A 21,802-nucleotide genomic window follows, 5' to 3' on the forward strand; every position below is an offset into this window, starting at 1 on the left:
TCTGGAAACCAAACTCGGGTCTTCTGGAAGAACAGCAAGCACCAGTAATCTCACAGCCATGCCTCAAGCTTCGGTCATTGCATCTGAGGTGCTGTTTTCTGTACATTTCCCTCCCCCAGTGGGAAGTCTTGAGACTCTGGTTCCCGGTGGGTAGCGTGTAGTGGGACACCAACTTGACTGGACCAATTTACCATTTTCAGTGGCACAAAATTCAGAGCAATGAGAACCGGAAACTGTCAGGCCTTGGGATTCTGTTTCAGTAGCATTGGAAACCTGACAGGAGTCCACTCAGTAATTTTTAGTGCAAACCAGTGTTAAACTTCTAACATCCATCTCGCACCCCAGATTTGTCCAATACTGGCCTCTCTACTCCAGGCCAAGACGTGGCCTCCCTCAGGAGCTTATAGCTTATTGATAACCCTCATATGCTCTGATGCAGCTAGAATATAGGACTGTATTGCTCAATGGTTTGATCACATCCTCTGCATGCTCCAACCGGACTTACAATTTATAGGAGTTCAAGAAGATTAGGAACATGTGACCTGGGTAGGGACTTCAGGTTAGTCATCTGGCTGCTCTTCTGTACGTATCTTTATATCTCTCATAAACTATAAGACAAAGGCTTGAGTGTTTAAGGGCTTACTCTTGGAGAGGATCTGGCATGGGTACTCAGCATGTATACCAGGCATTCACTGTGAATCTAGTTTTGGGGAATACCATGCCCTCTTCTGGCCTCCACAGGCACCTGCACTCAGGTACACATACACATAAAAACTATTAATAATTTTAATTAAAAATAAGTTCTTAAGGCCTGCTAGGCAGTGATGGCATGGGCCTTTAATCCCAGCATTCCAGGCAGAGGCAGAGCCAGGTGAATGTGAGTTCAAGGACAGCCTGGTCTACATTCAAGCTCCAGGACAACCTATGTTACACACAGAAAACCTATGTCTCAATAAACAACAACCCCCATACCCAAACGTCTTGATTCACAGCCAGTGACCAGTGGTGACCATGCCGGGCATGAGCAAAGGTGCTTGTCGCTAGCCCTTGGACCTGCTTTTCCCATGAAACCTCAGCTCTGAAAAAATGGGAAGTGAGAGGAGTTGGTTAAACACTGATCACCACCAGGGGCAGCAGTAGTGACTGCTAAGGCCGCCTTCTATTATGAGCCACTCCTGTCAACACAAGTACCCAGCTCCTGGGTACTGCCCACAAGAGGCAGTGGTATGAGCACAAGGCTCGTCTTTTGGTGCTGGTTCAGAGATGTAGAATCCCCATATTTTGTGCTAAAGGGGGTGGGGGGAGGGGGAAGACGATGACAAGCTTGTCTCCCTAAGTTGCTGGCTAGCAATGTGAAAAGCCTACATTGTAATGTCTAAAAGGCTTGCAGATCTACCTGACCAAAGTTGACTATGTCAACATACGTACAAGAAAAAAAACAATCAAATCTATCTTTTATTCAAAGTATACCCAGGCCATACTTCTTTTATATTTATAAAAACAAGAGTTTCACAAATATAATTTGTTTTGGAGATCATGCAAGAATGCTTTGGAAAAATCAAAGTGGGGGTGGGACGGGGTGGGGATAGAGTGCGTGCACTGTGTGCAGAAGCCTCAGCTCCATCTGCAACACCATGTAAATGAGTGTGGTACCACACCTTGGTCATTCCAGAACATGGGAGGTGGAGGACCAGAAGTTCAAGGCCATCATAAACGACAGTGCCATGGCCACCTGTCTCCTATGTGATGCTACATGGAGTGTTTAGGAATAAGAACAAAGCAGACAGGACCCTACATAAGATGGTCCCACTGACAGAATGCATATGGAGTGAGTGTACAGGATAGGACAGTCGGTCAAGAGCAGCATCTGTATTGGGATAGCTGCAACATGCGTCTTAGAGGTAAAACCGACATGTATAAAGTCTACCACTGACTACTAAAAGTGGCACTTTATTTTTAGCATTTGTTCTACCAGAAAATCACTAAGCGGGGAAAACGCTTTATAGTTTAATAAAGAGTTCACATATATATTTGAACCATATGAACCAACAGAAAGGCAGTACATACTATATGAGCATGCACTTGTATTTAAAGTAAAAATGTAATGTAGGTCATATACATATGTCTATATATGGCACGTGTGTACTAGAAAGCACTCTAAAAGCACTGAAAACATGGAGAAGTCGAGTGGCAGTGGTGCACATTTTAACTGTAGCACTTGAGAGGTGGAGGCACACACACTTGTGTGAGTTAGAGGCCAGCCTGGTCTACACTGGGAAGAATCAAAAGAATGGTGGACAGTGGACAATGGCTTGGGAACTGAGAGGCTCCAGGAAAACAGGCAGAGGCCTTTGACCTCAGAGGCATTTTGTCCCCTGGATTGCTCTTGGGCATGATTTCATGCCTCCTGCAACATTTATATTCAATAAATAAGACAGGTCATAAGACATGTTTAATCTTGTTGTCAGATCATTGTTAAAGAACCCAAACTGGTCAGTGTACCCTGAATCTGATATGGCCTTCTGCCCTGCTTGCATGCCTTCCCAGACATAATTTACAGCATGTGCCCGGCATTGTGTTTAAATTGGTCAGTCCTAAGAAAGGGTTGCCCTGCTAATATTTATTATGTGCTTACTGACGTTCATGTTTTCCTGAACTCAAATGACCCTCCTTGGAGCGTTGCTTTGTTTCATTTGGGTCTAAAACTATACTGAAATTGAAGGTGTCTACAGTGCTACACTGTAGCCACTCAATTTTTCTTTTCTTAAGATTTATTTATTTATTTAATGTATAATCTCATTACAGATGGTTGTGAGCCACCATGTGGTTGCTGGGAATAGAACTCAGGACCTCTGGAAGAGCAGTCGGAGCTCTAACCGCTGAGCCATCTCTCCAGCCCAGCCAGTCAATTTCTTAAGGTCCTCAAATCCCAGGTCTGAGAGACAGAGATCTGCACAGGCCAGCAAAGGCTGACAGTCTGCAGCATGAATTCCAGGACAACCAGTGCTACAGAGAAACCCTGTCTTGAAAAACCAAAACCAACCAAGCCAAACCAACTTGGAGACTATTTGAGAGAAAAGACAACAATGAAGAGATCCTTATATCCAAAATCCTTATGAAAACAGGGTTGCCAAGTTTATAAAATTCATCCTGCCCCCCAGATGCACAAGCACTCTGAAGTTGCCACAGATACTGGCTCAATTTTTAAGTTTCAACACTAAATGGTCTGGCTTCTAAAGTATTTAACTCATTAATGCTCTTCGTCTTTCACTGCATTCTACAACAGCAACAGCAAACATTCCACAGCTGCTTCCACACGACCTTCCCCTCCTTTCTTTTTGAAAGTTAAGTCTCTGTGTTTAGGAAGCAGTTCTGATACAGAGCAATGCTTACCCCAGCCAGCATTTTCCCTTGTTCCCAAGAGACTCAGAAGCCCTAATTGAAAAGAACACAAATGTGGGAAAGTTGATACATTTTAAGATTATAAAAATTGGTTTATTGTAAAAGAAATTCAAGAATAACCAGTTAAATTCTTATCTGCATGCTACCCACTACAGCCAGGAAGCATTAAACACTGTTGGACACAACAAGAAGACTACGTTGAGGCTGTGATTCAAATTCAGTGAGAGAAAAGGTGCTCGGGTCTCCCACAGTCAGCACGGAGGGTTTGATAAAGTCAGAGGCACTGTCAGGCACCAGGGCTGCTGGACATTGAGGTATAACCAGGCACACCATGCTGAGGGAGAAGGAAGGTGACACATTTCACTTTGTGAGGGAGGTTAAGCAGCTGGAAAGTTAGGAAAAACTTTACTGGGAGCAAGATGAGAGCGAAGTCTTTAAGGAAGAGAAATTAAGTTCATAAAAGCTTTTCTAACAGTAACAGGGCTCTGCTACCTCTCACCAGCCCATGCCCACCTGCCCTCCCCCTCCCCACACTGAGGCTACTCTGCCCACAGAAGATGTGGTCCTTTGTTCTGGAGTTTCCTGGAGAATCATGGGCACTCAGCATGCCTATTATCTGTGAATCCCCACACTGCTGCGGACCATCCATCTGCGCAGTTTTCAGTTAGAGTTTCCTCTCTGTTCTAAAGTCAATGCATCCTCCCGTGGTTGTTTCCCCAGACTAGATTCAAGGGTGAATCTTCAGCTTGGTTCTGATTAAAAGCCTTGAGTTGATGGCCTCAAATGACTGACCTATGAATCATATATAATACACTGATTGCATTTTTTGAGCACTCAAAGTACTAAATAAAACTTTTCTACTTCATTCTTGCGCTATACTACTCAAAAGGCCAAAATACAAGATTTCTATCTTCCTAAGCTGACAATTTTTATAGTTAGCAGCTTTAGCCAGGGGAAAATTTGTTGTTGTTGTTGTTCATTATGAACCCTTGAAAATAAGGGACTCTTCTAGAAGCACTCAAAGACTCTAAATGAGAGGTGCTAACTGGTGCAGCGACTGCAATTCACAACCAACTATTACGTCATAGCTTATACGCAGAGTTAATTCACGCCTATTTTGTTCCTTTAAAAAATACTCTTTGGAAACCATCATTACTCTTGGAGACACATACTCTAGTAATCTTTCTTCTTGTAAAAATAAAGCCATAATCATGCTTCGCTCTAGCCCTTTGCTAAGTTCAGCCACCCCCGCACACTTACTGTCTGTTCACTTTACTGGCCAGCCAAGGCCTCACAGCATTCTTCGCCCTACCCCAGGGTCCACTGAACACAGGCACGTGAGGTTTCCTAAGACTGATCTTGTAGGTGACAGTCAATACTCAAAAGTATCTGAGTGGACAGCCGAGGCCGAGGCGGAAGGAAGGCCTGCCTCTCCAAAGCTCAAAGCTCTGAGACTGCACAACGGAATCAGTCCAAGGGAGTGAGGCCACTGGTGGCTTCTATCCTCACTGCCGCAGTGCAGAGGGCTGGAGAGCTCTTCCTGGCTTTACCCACAACCAGAGCCCTTTCTATAACACTGCCCTCCTTCCCTCCCTCCCTCCCACCCTCCTCAAACACCTGCAGATTGCCCCAACCAGAATTTCAACTATCCGTGAAACATAACTAAGATGTCTAAATGCATATGCTCAAGGCTACCATTTCAACAGTAAACTAGGAGCGAAGGAAACACTTATCAAGACACACTCTGCTACACACTACCACAGACATCAGAAGAGTGTGTACATACGTAGAGAGGAGACAGCCAAGATTTAAATAGGATGTTAAAAAGTCGAGAAATATAGATTTCCCCCAAAAGAATGGTACTGCCCACCCCAAGCTACAGCTATGAATGACTTCATTAAGTTGCCTACGTTCCACCAAAACCAACCACAGAAAAGAAAACAGAAAAACCAACCAAAACACCCACAGAAAATATCCATTCAAACCTAACCTAGAGTATGTGGCATAATTAATGTATTTCTATGGAAACTGTCCCATGCCTCATGAGCTTCTAAGATAAAATCCAGGTCACTATGTGCCTAATGGTATGACTAAAAAAAGAAACAGGAAGTCCATCAGTCTTCGGCATGGGTCTTTGCCATCTTCCGGTCTTCCGTGAGATCAGATGCCACGCGTCTGGCTTGTTGGACCCAAGGGCCAAAGGCAGCTGAAGAAACCGTGTCTTGAACAGACGCATAAAGCATTTCAGACCCAGCCTGGGGTTCAGTTGAGGATGGGTGAAGACCAGTGGAGGAGGCCGGGCATCTGTTATCGACAGGCTCCCCACAACCCAGAGAGCACAGCTGCCAGAGCAAAGGAAACAAAGGGCTCTGGCTATTTGTGGTTCTGGTTCTTTAGGGGTGGCCGTGAAGAGGTCAGCAACCTAAGAGCAGCAATGGCAGAGAAGAGCAGAGCAACAGTGGATGATCCCCGCTGGACACTGGTCACCTGTTCTGTGTTAGCCAGAGAATCACCCACTGGCTTATCTGAATGCAGGAGTGCACACCTTAGGCTCTGTGGATCCTTCACAGACCCGGAGAGTGGCTCCGGACAGCTCTATAACCACGTGAGAAAGCTTTCTTTATCTAACTTGGTGGCAGCCAACACAGACTCCACATCCAGGATTTCGGAACTCAGCGCTTCCTGAAGGCTGGGCATCAGCTCCTCCCCTTCTATGTTCATTGCATCTCCTTCCAGTGTGCCAAGGTCCACATTTGTCCCAGGGAGGGCCTCCAGGTAATCAGGGAAGCGGCTCTGCTGGGACGGCAGGGTGCTCTGGCTGATGGTGTCTCCTAGTTTTGGGGAGGGAACAAAATGTTTTGTAAGAAGCTTCAGAGCTGCCCCTGTGAGCACAGCCATGGGAAACAGAAACACCCAGCGTCTGTCTACCTTAGAAAACCACACACAGAGACCACTTGGTAACAGTGCCAAGTTTCACGTGCCTCAGCCCTTCAGTCATGCAGTACAGATCATGGCCTGGCTGCGCACTACGAAGGGCTACCTGATGGGTTGTGAAGAACTGACACTCACTCCCTTGGAATTCTATATGCAGCAGTGAGAAATGACAACCATGCCTTCTCTCTTTCTCCTAGGAATGCACCACCATTTCTAGGTCATTTACATATTAAGATGGAGCGTCTTCTGTCTCTCGTACTCTGGGACACTAACATTCAGCACTGTAGACACAGTACTCTGAGTCACACACGCCATAGAGGAAGAACATTCCCAGGAGTCCTTGAAGGCAAGTGACCCTCTCGCCCCCCAGACTTCTTTCTAAATCACTTACCTGCCTAGAGAACTTTTATCTATGTTAGCACTCCTCCTTGGAGCTTTGCCAGAACTTACATTCAGAAAAACAATCGGCCTTTCTGGTACAAGGGGGCCAGAGAGGTGAGCCATGAGAGTGGGTGGGAGGGGCCAGGATGGGGCTAGACATGAAGTAGGCCCAAGAGGCTCCTAAAGAAGATTTCTGACCTAGGTGAACTCAGAGAAAGCAGGGCACAAGTTCTCACCTTCATGTGTCAGATAAAGTCAAGCTCCGAAGACTTCCACACTTTGGAGAAAATGTATCACTGTCCTGTGCTCTCTCCAGCCCCAAGGCAGAGGTCTTAGCTCCTCAATACTCGTGCAACTATTTCAACTATAAAGTCAGTAAGTCTTACTCTAGGCCCCCTCCCCGCAAATATGGCTTCCCAGCCCCGTAACACTGTTAACAACGCAGCTGAACCCAAAGTATTCAGAGGAAAGAGAAAAACAGTGGGTCACAAAAAAATTACTCAAAATTAACAACACAGATCTAAAACAAGAAACTTCTAATAGGCCCAACTAACACGTTAAAACAGAACAGGCTCAAAAGCTGGCCGGCCACTGAGGAAGCTGGGCAGGAGGGCCATGAGTCATCTCAAAAAGAAAAGAAAAACCAGTGTGTCAGCCTGTGCCTGAATCCAGGCTAGCCTGTGCTAGCTCCAGTGGAATCGGAACTAAGAAGGAAGGAGGAACACAGCTAATGACCACCCACGCTGAAAGTGAATCAGTACTTGCCTGTGTCCATTTCATCCACGCTGTTCAGGAAGTCGTCTGGGGTCCGAGGGATGCTGTAGCTGCTCATGCTGAGGCCACTGTCTGTGCTCTCATCTCTAGAGTGATAGGTGCCACTGTGAAAATAGTGAAGACACACAGGAAGATTCCATCAACTTGGCAAAGGTGAACACATGTTAAGCGAGACCATGATTCTTAGAAGAACAGTGAGTAGTCCTGGCCTTGCAGTGCTCTTCAGAGCCCAACAGCCTCTGACTTAGAATGGGATAGACACACTGCTCCTAACTAAAGTGACAACTGCTAAAGACAGAGGTATCTGAAGGTTGAGCTTGGTGGCAACTGAGAGAAAAAAAGTGACAAGCCCCATTACCTATTTTGAAGCTTGGGGTCTTCAAGGTCTCAAGTCCCAAACCCAGGGGTCAAAACCACATTAGGCTCATGTCCAATTCCCACCTCCCAAGGCACCAGAGTTTAGCGAGGGATAGCCACGCACAGCAAGTCAGGGAAGTGACTGAAGAGTCCCAAGTCACTGAAGGCAGAATCCCCACAACTCGACTTTCTTGTCACACTGGGGGAGGGGACACCCAAATACAGCGCAGACAAGAGGCCCAAGGTTCTGAAGAGAAGGGACAAAGCAGAGCCCTTAGGAGAAAGGAGCCAACGTGCAATTTTACTGTAAGGTGGAATGGAAAGCCTCAAGGTTGATTCAAGAGCAACAGAAAACAACCTTGAAGCGTCCTAAAGAGAATGGCTGATAATAGGGGCTCTAACCTGAATTCTACTAACACTGAAAGAAACCAACAAACCAATAACCCCCAATCCTGAGGGCGACGGCTACGCTTATGGCTTCTGATCACAAATGTAGACTGACTTTCTTACATGATGGACATTTAAAGTGTTTGTTTAAAAAACCAAAACACCTCCACCAGATCCCAGGTCAGCAGTACAAGTATGTTTGAGCCCAACCTTCTAATGAATTGTTTGATGCATTCGGCCCATTCTCTCCCTCATCACTCTACACGACAACTGTTGCTTTATGCCAACAAGTCTGAAACATTCAGAAGCCTCACACAAATCCAAGACACAAACTTGCCCGAGACTGTTGGTATATAACATAGCCATACTTCATGGAACCTCAGCTCTGAGCTGCTGTAGCCACAGCAGCAGCTGAGGGAGGGAAGAAGGGCTTTGAAGGCGAAGAGGAAGAAGCCTGAAAAGTCAGCAGCAACGCTTCTTCGAGGGGAGGTCAGAGACAGGTGGGACTCGGACCTTGAGGCAGTGCTGAGACTCACTATTGAGCAGAGCAGACATCAAGAGACTTTTTCAAGAAAAAAAAAGTGGGGCTGGAGAGATGGCTCAGCGGTTAAGAGCACCGACTGCTCTTCCAGAGGTCCTGAGTTCAATTCCCAGCAACCACATGGTGGCTCACAACCATCTGTAATGGGGTCTGATGGCTTCTTCTGATGTGTCTGAAGTATACTCACATGCACAGAGATGGACAGCACAGGGGGCAGAGGGCTCTGGAGAAGGGCCATCTCCATTCTGCAATTTCAGAGACCCTTAGGCTTTAGCACAAAGCTGGTCAGAGGTCTGAAGGGCTGTCACATATCTCTGCCTATTGCTTCCCTGCTTTTGAGACTCTGATTCTATCCTCAGATAAGCCTTTAACAAAAGAGATACTTGAAAAGCTCTGGAATTCTTCCTCTGGGGGATTCTGTGGTATGGCCCCTTATCTAGTTACAGTTTAAAATTACAAGCGTGGGTAAATAGACTTGAGTTTAGATAGTAATTCAAAGTCTGCATCTTTCTCTCAGTATATATAGTAAATACGACTTCAAAATACCTTTCCATTGATTTTGGGGCAGGGCCTTAAGCTACATACAGCAGGTTGTCCTGGAACTTACTACTTGGCAGCTGAACTGGAACTCCTGTATCAGCCTCCCAAGTGCTGGGATTGCAGTGTGAGTAGGTACCCCAGGACAAATTCAAATAGCCTTTCATGCCCTTTGAAAAGAAACCTACCTTACAGGCCAACTTCTTTAGCTTCTTTTGACAAGATCTCACTATGTAGCCCTGGCTGTCCTTAGACCAGACATCAGCCCTGCTTCTCTGGCTCCTTGGTGCCGGGACCAAGGTGTGCCTGGTTCCTTAGTACCAGGACTGAGGTGTGCCTGGCACAAGGAGATGATGGAAAATTCAACTATTCAAAATGTTCTAATATCATCAAATAAGTTTTTGCTAAAATTAAATAAAACATTTTCTAATTTAACTGCTAAGAATTGAAAATAGTTTTCCTAAGCCAATTTCTGAGGGTGAGAGGGGTGCTTTGTTTTTTGAGACAGGGTTTCTCTGGATGTCCTGGAACTCACTTTGTAGTCCAGGCTGGCCTTGAATTCACAGACAGCTGCCTGCCCCCGAGTTTGCCTCCTTCTGGGATTAAAAGCATGTGCCACTATCACCTAGCTTCCTAAACCGATTTTAAAAGCATGTTGTAAATTGGGCATGATGGCTCATCCATGTAATGCTTGAAGGTTAAGGCAGGAGGAGGAGGATCACTGATCCTTCGAGGCCAGCTTGGGCTACAGAGAGACCCTAACTCAAAACAAAACAAAACCAACCAAACAAAAAATGAACAAACCAACAAACAGAAAGAAGGAAAGGTATGTTACTTATAAGCACTTTGGGGAGGTGGGAGGGAATCCATCACAGAGTGTTCTATCTTTTTGAAAAGCGAAGTTCAGCAGATATTTTCTAACACAGCAGGTAGGTTTTAGTTAAAAATTAATCATAAATGGTTCAAATCCAAGCTCTATAAACCCACTGTGAAGAACCTGGAGCTTACATCATTGTGTTTGAAGATTTGGGTGGGCATAGCACCCCCACCCTTAGGGGTAGGATGTTGCTACCTGCTTGCTTTCACAAAACGGCATCCACTCAATCCTTCAAGTCCCTAAAATTTTAAGGGACTTTATTTAGCACAGAGTGTGGGCAGGAGAGAGCATGTCGGGGCTTTGACCCAGATTCCAGCACAAGCCTTATTGGCTAGCCCTCTCCTACTGCCGCAGCCCGTTTAATCCTCAGCTTTGACCATGCTGGGCATCTGTGCCGAGACGATTGACAGCTATGGGTTTTGGCCCACACAGAAATTCTACACAGCCATAAATCTCAAAGCAGAACAACAAAGCAAGGGTCCTTTCCAGTTATTGGCCAGTATTCTCACCAACCTGTTAAGAAAGGGATCTGAACTATTGGTTGTCATTGTCCTCAATTCCTGAGTCATCCCGGGAGAAGACACTGCATTCTGAGTCCCTCCATCCTGCTCCAGTGAGGGCAACTGGCTGCGGAGAGCTAATTCCTTAAACAGACAAATGTAAAGACAAAAGTCAGTCTGCTGATTAACAAATTTATTTTTAGATTTAAGAGAGATGCAATACCACAAAAGGGGTAAATACGCATGAAAAAGGTAAAACATTAACATTTAACACTTCCTAATCAGAATAACCAAATTCTTCTACCCATTTCAAGTGATTAGAAGTAGGCTGCAGACACTAACCCCAAAACATGCACAATTTTAATTGCAAAGATCCCCCAAAATCTCCCCTTGGGACAGTCAGGGCTTTAAATGGTAGTTCTTAGACTTCATCGTCACTTACCCGCTCTGACGGTCTGGGCCAGCAGTGCAAACAAAATGGAAAGGACAAGGACAGTGTGATTTGTTGTCAGGCACAGTGCCCCGCCCCCACTGAGCACAGGAAGCCTCGCCATCTTAGGGACTTCCTCCCAGAACCAAATAGAGCTGTGTTCTCTCCTTTGGGGTAACATTTCTTCAGGGATCAAACAGTGCTCAACAGAATCCTACCTGGAAATCTGCCACAGGCTGACGGGCCTTGGAGATATTTCAGACATTCTGCACCAGGGCCTCTCACCACTCTACTCTATAAGTCGTGGACTTGTCTCCTGAGCAGACGTCATCCCTGACAGAGCACAGGCCCCTCTCTTCTACTTGTTAACTGACTTGCAACACTGAGTTTTCTATAAAGCATGCTGTCAGGTCTCTGCCGTTTCCAGACCCACGGCTGCCTTTAAGGTAGTTTCCTCCAGCCACATCTAAAGCCACATCTTCGCTCGCTCAGGGCCTGAGCCATCAACACCTCCACACAGCTACAGCTATGGTGTCTCCTCTCTTTAATCCAGGTTTATTTACATCCTCAGGCCTAATGTCCTTCACACTGGAGCTCCTTACCTAGAGGTGTACTGAGTATTCAGGTCTGTGCACGTGTGCGAGGGAAAGATTACCTTACATTTTTGGTAAATTTGAACTCAAATTTTAAAACTTCTTCAATTATGAATGGACAATAACAGTATTCATTGTAGCTGATTTTTCAACAGTATTTCCATAACTCATAATTCCACAACACTTCTCAGTCATTAGGGAAATGCAGGATCAAACTAGTCCAAATTACTATAAAGAAAACCAACACCAAATGCTGTAAAGATCGAGGGGGTGAAGAAGGAAACCCTGTGCACCACTAGAGAGCAAGTTCACTCTATAAACAGAGGAACACTAGGAACGAGGGCCGTCAGAGAACCACTCCTGTAAACACCAGAGGGATGTGAACTCCGAGACATCTGCACACCTATGTGTGATATTGCTTTACTCACAACAGCCAAGGCTCCGAGGCAAGAAAGACGTCTAGAGGCCCAGCAACAGATGTGTAGATTAACTGATTGATATGAAATATGAAAGAGACCTCATGGAAATGGGTGAAGATAGTGGACAAAGCAAGCAAAACTTGGACAAGTATCCTACAGTTTCTCCTACTGAAAATCTCAATTTAAAAAAGTATATACACCCACAAAGGCATCAAAAGGAAAGGTGGGTTATTTGGTGGGGGAGACCAACAAAGAGAGATCAAGAGGATGCTGTGTGGGGTACATATGAGGAAAGCACACTATGATAAACATGTATGAAATACTATATAACCCATTGTTTCTTATATTAAACTTCCCATCCAGACCAGACTATCCTTAAACTCACTCTGTAGATGAGGCTAGCCTCAGACTCAAGACCTGCTTCTGCCTCCCAAGGGCTGGGATTAAAGGTGTGCACCACCGCCTGGCTAATATGTCATTACTGTGCACCCCTGCACTTTCTCAGGACTGTGTTTTCCCTGTGTGGCTCCAGGAAACCAGTTCTTGGATGACCTCATCTCCCATTTAACCCTTCACACTCCGGGCCCTTCCTGCTCTAGCCTTTTCTGGTTTCCTTTGTCCTCTCTCTACAAGCCCATGACTTATTGATAGGCCCTATACCTTTCTAGGTGGTGTGTGTATGTGTTAAGTCTGCCTGTGTATTCTTTACTGGGTCATGCCTGCGTCCACTGCTTCCCCATCTCAACAAGAACACTGAGACTCTCAGGCCCAGTCTTAGATCCTCTGGCTGTTTCTGCTCAAAGGCCAACACTCTGCAGTGGTTCCTGTGATAACCCAGTTCTGTCAGACAGAATTCCCTTGCTGACTACATCACCCTGAAAGGTGAGAAGTGACTCTAGTGGTGGAGCATCCCCACAGCTTCTCAAACTTCGCTCTCCCATGCGTGGCTTCTTGCTAAGACAGTGTTTTTTCTATTATTTAGGGCTCAAGGAAGGCAATGTTTTTCCTATCTAACTCCAATGATCCCAGCTGCATTTTTGAGATTGGATTTTGCAGGCCACGTCTTTAAACCCCAAGCACATAGCAGGCTGTGGAGCATCCTGCATTAACCTATGTCCTGAAAGGACAGAGTCAAGAGGCTGTTTTATTGAATAAAATGGTAGCAACCCTGAATAATCAATCCATAGCATCCTGAAACTGAACACGCCCAGGACTGTACGGAGTGCTACCGATATGCTACGGAGAGCTACCGATATGCTACGGAGACATGCTAGGAAGGGGCTGCCTCCACCCATATCCTAGCACCTCAGATGCATTTTATCAAAGAGACCCATTTTGGTCTATCTGGTTTTTAATTGTGTTCAGTCAACGGTACATGGCCATAGCTAACAGTTAATAGAAATAACTGTAGTGTGGTGAATTTTCATAGTATTTTAACAATCTTTTATCTTGGCTCTTTTGAAGATTGTGCTTTTCCAAGATCACTGCATGCATTAAAACTAATAGCAGCCCCTTGTTGGTTGTGATGAACACTTTTAATTCAGCAGAGGCAGAGGCAGAGGCAGGCAGGCAAATCTGTGAGTTCCAGGACAGCCATGGCTACGCAGAGAAACTGTCTCAAGGCCTCTGTTTCTGCTCTTTGAATTCTGTTGCTCTTCTGCTTTTACTGGTTTTTCTTTTTAATTTACTTATTTTTATTGCACATGCACTGGTATAAGTTTGAGGGTGAGGACCCTCTAGAACTGAGGTTATAGACAACTGTGCTCTACCACATGGATGCTGGAAAATCCAGGTTCTGTCAGTGCAGCCCGTGTTCCTAACTGCTAAGCATGCACTTCCTGACCCACTGCCACCTCAGTCTCTCCCACTGGCAGACGATGCAGATCTCGAAGTCTAGACTTACCAAGAAAGGCAACCTGGGATGTGAAGGCAGCTAGTTGTTCATTCCTAGTCACCCAAGGAGCCTCCAAGAAGGCCCTGAGCCATGATCAAAATCCAGCTACCCGTCCTTGAGAGGATCAGTAAAAAAAGGTGACAGGGTGACAGTACTCTGCGCTACAAGGCTGGCAACAATTTGAAGGAAACCAGAACCACAAAGACATCTGTCGTGGACACACAGATAAGCAGCTATACTCAAGGCAAGATCACTCATGTCCTCAGAAAGGAAGACACTGTGCTTCCTGTCATTCCCTTAACACAACTTAAAGTTTTGTGTGAATAAACAAACATGGTGTGTACCCTTTTATCTAGAGTACACAATCCCACACCCCTACATAGACCCAAGCCAGGTGCCGTGATGGTGCACACCTGTAATTCCGGCACCTGGAAGGTTTAGGGGAAGGAGGTCCAGTCTTAAAGCCAGCCTGGGCTACAAGAGCCAGGTTTCAACAGAGGCAGGAAACTCAAGTTCATTCTGGAAAACAGGCAAACCCATCTTCCTCATGAAGCACCACAGAAATCTAGATCAGGCTGGGACCACTGACTTTACTCACAAGGCAGGACTCTAAACATGTCCCAGATTAGCTGAGATTTACAGGCTCACTGGGAAAAACTACTGCATATTTGAATTATTACAGAAGAGAATGCACTAAAAATACTTGATTTAGAAAAAGTCAAATACTCTAGTAGCAGAACTATTTGATCTCTGACACAGGGCAGAAGACTGACCTGGCTCTGGCCAAACTTCTTCTGACTTGCTTACTTCCCCATTTTGTAAGACTTTCAAACTTTTCCAACTACCTTTGGGAAAAGAGAAGTTGGACCATCTTGTATTTTTAGCTCAGTCGTCTAATTTTAGGCACTGTGTTCAAGATGAAATAACCCCAAGCTCCTTGGAGACAGAGCAACTTGCAACATCCAGTGCTTTGGGTGAAGTCACTCCTGTAGGCTGTCCAACCATGTCCCCAGGCTGAAGTTGTACAGCTGCTCCACACTGACCCAGTTACAGGACAATGGCTGTGTCTCTGTACTGAGGCGGCTAATGCTGCGCCACGGAGGCTATAGCCCCAGCAACACTGGTTCCCATAGGACAGCGTACAGAGGATCTTTTGAAAAAGCCAGCTCTGATTTCACGTTCATTCTCCTTCAGCATCTGACGAGGTGCAGCACAGAGTAGGATGCACCTCCAATCTTCCGTTCACGTCTGAGAGCTGCCTAAAGCCTTCTCAGAGGCGCTGACAACATGTAAAACGCTTTGTTTACTAAGTGTGCCTGTCACATGCCATTTACCTAAAGTGCTTTCAACTCCACAAGGTTGTTTACTGAAAGCACACAGATTAGAGACAGGAAACCCTGTAGCACCTTGGCTCCAAGAAGTAACCTCTGACACAGGACAGAGGGTGCAGGTAATGGCGCTCCCTGCATGCAGGTTGATTTATATAGGAAGAGAAGTTGTTTTAGATTCAATTAATGCCCAAGATGTGATTAAGAAAGAGGGGAGTGGGGAGGAAGCCAGGTGTGCTCCAGCCTGTAATCAGTAGTGGGGGACTGAGGCAGAATTCTAGTTCAAGGCCAAGCTGGACCACAGAAAACAAGACTCCCCCCCCCCCCCCCAAAAGGAAGTCAGGGAGACTACTTTACGAAAAAACTCAAAAACAAAGTGATCCACCCCCCTCCATCATTCACGTGTTAAACATTCATTTCAACTGATTACCACTCTAGCTTTTGACAGTTTCTTGAAGCTGACAACAGGTTTAACTTTACTGAATCCTATTTGCTGCATATGAAAATACTAAGGGTAGTCAACTGCGGGTGCAGCCAAGTCAGTCTGTACTGTCTTTGGCAGTACTGAGATATGCTGCAAAGCATGTGCCTTTGGATACTGCATGGCACACAGGCATGGGCAAGTTGGCAACCACCTGCTTAAGGAGGGTCACCTTTGTGAGCTAGAAATCTAATGTAGGAAATGAAAAGTTAACTCCAAAAATGCATATGCTTACAAATGGTCTGCCTCGGCTGCAGCAATGTAAACCAACAATCCTGAAGACAGCAGAAGCTGCCATTGCTCAAGGTCAGAGTCTTAGCCAGGTGTGGAGGTGCAGTTTATGACCCACGTTCAAGGCTAGCCTGTTCTACACAGTGAGTTCAAGACCAACCCTGCTTCAAAACCAAACCAAGACAGACCGGGTCTTATCAGTCTCCTTTCCAGCTCATCTCTGAGTCCTAGAGTTCTTCATTACTTCCGAAATAAACACACCAAGTTGGGCTGTTTCTGAAAGATTTCTAGAGTTTGGTCTTTTGTAACCTGAGACTTGAAAACCAAACAAGAAAAAACTAGAAAGCTCTTTATGGCATCACTTCCTCAAGAGGCAATTATAGTTAATAAAACATATCGTTAGTAAGACAGAGCAGTAAGCTGTTAGCTGTCTCACTGTGTAGCTCTGGATGGCTTGGAACTCACTATGTAGACCAGGCTGGCCCTGAACTTACTGAAATTCAAGGCAAACCAGTTAAATAAATCTTAGGATTTATGAGAAATTAGGGCTTCCAAGAGAAAAGAGATTTGAAAAAAGTGTTAAAAGAACTGTAAATTATGATTTCTGGTATCTGTTAACTTTGAGTAGGGGAAGCCAAATTCTTTGCTACTACCAAATTCACAAGAAAGAAATGTCTCTGGCAATTGTTTTTAATAGCCTTTTTCCTATCAAGTGTTAATGTGTAGCTAGTCAAATTCTCTAACACTATTACTCACTGAGCTGTGCCAGGAACAGGGAGACCTGTCTAACACAGCCACAGAACACTGACACTGTCATTGCTATGAAGACTGAAACTGACTTTTGACCACCTAAATCTGAGTGAGATGAGACATTTATGTGATTGTCTTACCTCAAGTATTTCAGCTATTCTGATGAGGACAGTCCTGGGTGAGACCTGGCCTTAGAGCAAACAGAAAGCCCTAACTGGTAGGATCTCACCAATGAAGAACTGCTTACCAAATATTGAGGAGTTACTGACCTCGAAGCATGACCCAGGGAGCCTTTCAGGCAGAAAGACCCCAGACACTCAGAACCCCATTTTCAGCAAAGAAAAGGGGTAATGTGTACCCAGAAGGAGAGTCATTTCCTCCAAGTGTGACAGAGCTGGAGTGTGCAGGGTGGCCTTGTGAGGGACCTGCACACACCACAGGCGGTGGTGCTCACAATCAGAGCAGACGTGTTTACACAGCTACGGCTTCCTTTGGATTGTAGAAATGCAAATGTAAGCTCTACGTAAGGACAATTTCTCTGAATCCTATAAACACACTGTAAGAAATTATGGTGACACGTTCCATATTTAGTTATGAAATCTAAAAATGCTTTGAAAGGTCTTCCTTCTGTCGACATGATCCACACTACAAGCCTGAGGTTTTCACAAACCCATGGGGACACAAGTACACACAGGTTATGGAATCCCAGAATACAGATATGATTTGTTAGCCTCATTAAAAGTGCTAAAAATAGTTTTGACTGTAGTTATTTAAAAGTGCTGGCAGTGCTTGTACACACGTGTATGTAATCCAGTAACTCAGAGAGAGCTTGGAGCCTGCTAGTAGGTGTTCAAGCCCAGCCTGGTTTAAGTAGCAAGTTCCAAGACAGCTAGAGCTACACAGCCAACACCCTGTCTAAGACCAATGCACGCTCTGGAGTCTGGAGCCGCTAACAGCCTCATCCACGGCTATGAACAAGACCCACATACATCATCACTGTGAGACTCATCTTTCTATTGGAGAAGTGAAAAAGCAAGCCCTTCCCATGTCCACTCAGACTGTTGAGCTCTGTGTGGCTGACTTGATTTCTCTAGTGCCTTATGGGAAGCCCTCTCACCATCTTCCCTCCTGGTGTGATGCTATAATCCCAGAACTTGGGAGTCAGAGGCAAGTGGAGTTCTAGGGCTACCCAGAGAAACCCTGATAAACACTCTGCCCCAGCCCTGAACCAAATCCTTCCTGACAGGGTGGCATAGTGCTTTGGCAAGGTGAGTGATCTGAAGCAGAGGATGACAGAGGAAGCCCTCGTAAGCCATGTCTCTTTCTGACGCTCTCCTGCCTGTCTTCCTCATGCACTCTCTCTCCCCACAAAGGCAGGCTAGATTGAGAATTCCTTTTCTCCAAGTTGAGTCAGAGTAAATGAAATCATTCTCCTGCAGAATAATGAGGTGCAGCAACATTACTTCTCCTCTTACTCGCCAAGGAAAAGCCTTGATGAACCCAGAAGGGAGAGCTCGTCTGCCCTGCGAGGGTTCACCTAGATGTGTGTCAACACTGTCTTTACTGCTCATTGAACTGCAGTATCAAACTGTTTTTGCTGGATCTTTGAGCTACCATTTTTGAAGGCTCTTGGGTGATACAAAACATTAAATGAATTGGAAACTCTACTGTTCTGGCTTTTGTTACAGAATAGCTGTATGGTATGAGAAATGCCACTTTTCTCTCCATATACAATGTCATAATGTCATAGAGAATATATGTAGGACGAGAGAGGAAAAACCTCTGGAGGCTTCAATGTCAGAGTCCACCATCACAACTGAATATGGAGATTGACACTTCATAACCATCGGTCTGTATGCTGACAACCAAACACACAGAGCAAACCATTTTACTTTAGAAAGTGTCTCAGTAAATCCAGGCCAGCTTCAAACTTGCTATGCAGCAAAGGTATGCCCTGAACCCTTTATCCTCCAACATTTACCTCCCAAGCACAGGAACCATGAGTCTGTACAACCATACCTACAAAAACTAGAATTTTAAATCTTTGGTGTATCTAATGGCATTTTCAAAATTTAACTCTCAAAGATTTTTGATCTAGACTATACAAATCTAAAGCATGTGCTCCAATTAAAACACCTTAAAATTTTACTGTTTACATCTCACGTTTGTGTATGTGTTGGGAATTGAACTAGGAGCCTTATACACTGAGCCCATGGCTGATCAATGACCTGGCCCTTAGCCATAACAGGTGCCAAGGCACACAGCTGTAGTCTGGCCCTGGGAGGCTGAGGATCCAGAGGATCCATGGGAGTGCAAGGCCATCCTGGCCTATAGATTTGGGGAAATCTTTTCTTCAAAACAAAGCACCACACCAAGATCTCAACTCCTGATGCCTTTACTACAACACAAGGCCTTTCTATTCAAGTGTGAAATGAAGACCTGAAGGCATCTTCATTCACTAGATTTGGGTTTCAGATATAAACAAGGAGAGCTTCTGCATTTATTTCTGACTTACAGGACTTATGATCTCAATGAAAATCTAGGGAGTTACTTTTGTCTCTTGAGAATCACTAATAGAAACCACTTAATAGAAACGGAAAAGATGTTTCTAAGATCCAGTGCTACGCAGTTTTTGCAGCCAGATGTACAGTGTCCCTTGCCTTGAAAATGACTGTTTTGCACGAGTGTTCACACTCCCTTATTTGGTTGATGTTTTGGTTAAATGAAGGCATTATGAGATAAAGAAAACAGAGTTCAGGCCACGTGTGGTAGTGAATCCTAGAATGTGGAAGCAGAGACAGGCAGATCTGTCGGTTCAAGGATAGCCTAACCCAAAAATTGAAAAATGAAAGAAAAAAAATTCAGTTTATTTTCTTAGTTAGGATGATCTCTGACTTTATCACCAAGTAATTCCACTGGCCAACCTAACAGTACATGCTCCTTCCACTTAGCCCAGAGAAGCTACAAAGAGTTCGGCTGCTGATGGGGCAACAACAGGCAGGACAGCCATAGAAAGACCTGAAGCTAGCCTGGGCTATAATACAGTGATCCCTAAAGAGCGAGAGGTGGTAGGAGTAGGGCAAGGGAAGGAAATGGAGAGTGTTTTATGGCTACTTCTACTCATCTAAGAGGCACAGACTCTCTTTATCTCGGTCTTCTAGAGCAGAAACATAACGGATCCACACTGGTACCTAGACGGCCACTATTCATAGCTCAGACAGGAGCAGCCACAGCAGCATCTGGTGCGTTTGTGACCAGTGTGTCACTGCACCAGGCAGCTGAGTGGAGGCAGCGTTGACAGTGACAATGCCCTCCTTCAGAAGGGCTACTGAGAATAACGTATTCATTAGGATTTCCAAAAACAGACCGCAAGTATGTAAACTAACTACTTTCTTTGCTATGGCTCAATTTACTGACTCTTTAAAACTTTAAAGAGAGTGAGAAAAGAACATCTACTTTAAGCTGCTTGAACAAAAATCATACACATTTGGAGGCTGACAAAATGACCACTGAGACACTGTTTCACACTGTGTATGAAACAGGAAGCTCTGAGAGTCTCAAATGCCACACACTCTGGGAGAATCAGCACGGCCAGACAGTCGTCAGTCCCCTGGAAAGTAATGCCAAGTGTCTGGGGAGAAAGACGACTCAAACATATTCACTCTGGCTCATCTCCAATGAGCACAGGGCCAGGAACACGGTGTCTCTCTTTCCTAATTTAGTTATCTTTTTCCCCAAAGCTAAAACATCATATAAGAGCCTACCTGACATTTTGGAGCATTTGCTGTGCTGGGATTGATATTCCGTATTGCCTAAGAGTAAAAAATAAGACGGATAAAAATTACTTTAAGCCACATGGTTTGGCTGTGTAGGCTGACTTACAAATTGTATCCAGACATCTCACCATAGCATAGAATTCCCAAGCTACCCAAGAAACAGCAAAGAAGAACAGGAGCCAGTGATGTCACCACAGAACAGACTGCCCCTCACAGTCCAGCAGCACTGAGGACAGACAGCAAGACTTGGTGCCAAGACAAAGGCAAATTTAGTAACAGTCAGGTAGGCTCTTTGTTTCTGTGTTAGATGTAGCAGGTAGAAATAATCTTCAATGTCTCAGTGATAAGACAGCTGTGGATGGAGACGTTCACAGGAAGCCAGAGACCTTAAGATATACTCATTCATATACTGCTAAACAAACAGTTCTAAAATAAAATGCAGTCCATTAGCATTAGAACAGAGGAGGTCTGACCCTTCAACACTAGGCAAGACGGCAGCAGGGAAAAAGTAGCAGAGGTTACCTCTGAAGAAGGCAGGCCATCTGTCCAGGACCCACCACCCAAGAACAGCCAGAAAACTTCTTTGGAAGGAAGAATTCTACAAGTAGCAGAATTTGCCCAAGAAACCCTGGCTAATTGACATAACACAGAGTGACAGAGGTGCATCTCTACGTTAAAGAGTGAGAAGACATTATAAACTGAGTGAGCTTCTTATTATGACACAATCTGGATTTTGGCAGCCCACATGCATATGAAATTGCAACTTGATTGTACACCCACCCACCAATCAGTCACAGTCAGAACAGAATGAAGACAACGAGCCAGCTTTACTACTTTTATTTCTTCGGCCACAACACTGAAATCCTTGTGATGCTACCTGTTCTAAGAGTTTTCTGTAACTGGGAAGTACTTCCTTCTGCAGTGAGATGGAGGGCGAGGACAAACCTGAGTTAGTGTGCTCTCCCTGTCACTGTCTGCGGACACGAACCTGGCCAGCACACCTGGACCACGGGACGCATTATAAACGAGCGATTCCAGGGCTCAAGTCAGTCTACCTTCCAGGCCAACTTCTTGGAACAGAAGTGTAATATAAAACTAATTTTAAATATTCACAGTAGCTCTGATTTTAAAAAAGGCAATTTAGAAAGTCCAGACACTATTTTGGGTTGGTAAACAACTTGGAGGGTAAGAATAAAAATAAACAGTTAAT

At 45.0% G+C, this 21,802-nt stretch overlaps 1 protein-coding gene across 13 annotated transcripts in view; it reads right to left on the reverse strand.

Annotated features, from left to right (window-relative positions):
• Positions 1-3,469: 3,469 nt before the first annotated feature.
• Positions 3,470-21,802, reverse strand: part of Yap1 (Yes1 associated transcriptional regulator) — a 70,814-nt gene continuing 52,481 nt past the window's right edge. For 4 of the 13 annotated variants that reach the window (NM_001394328.1, XM_087562611.1, XM_087562612.1 and 1 more), the window contains 4 exon segments: positions 3,470-6,233; positions 7,483-7,595; positions 10,704-10,834; positions 20,581-20,628. In NM_001394328.1, coding sequence (NP_001381257.1) covers positions 5,998-6,233; positions 7,483-7,595; positions 10,704-10,834; positions 20,581-20,628 — 528 coding nt within the window. In that variant the 3' untranslated portion in view covers positions 3,470-5,997. 13 annotated transcript variants of the gene reach the window in all.

Source organism: Rattus norvegicus, chromosome 8 (assembly GCF_021556685.1).
Source record: "Rattus norvegicus strain SHRSP/BbbUtx chromosome 8, alternate assembly SHRSP_T2T, whole genome shotgun sequence".
Classification (NCBI taxonomy): domain Eukaryota; kingdom Metazoa; phylum Chordata; class Mammalia; order Rodentia; family Muridae; genus Rattus; species Rattus norvegicus.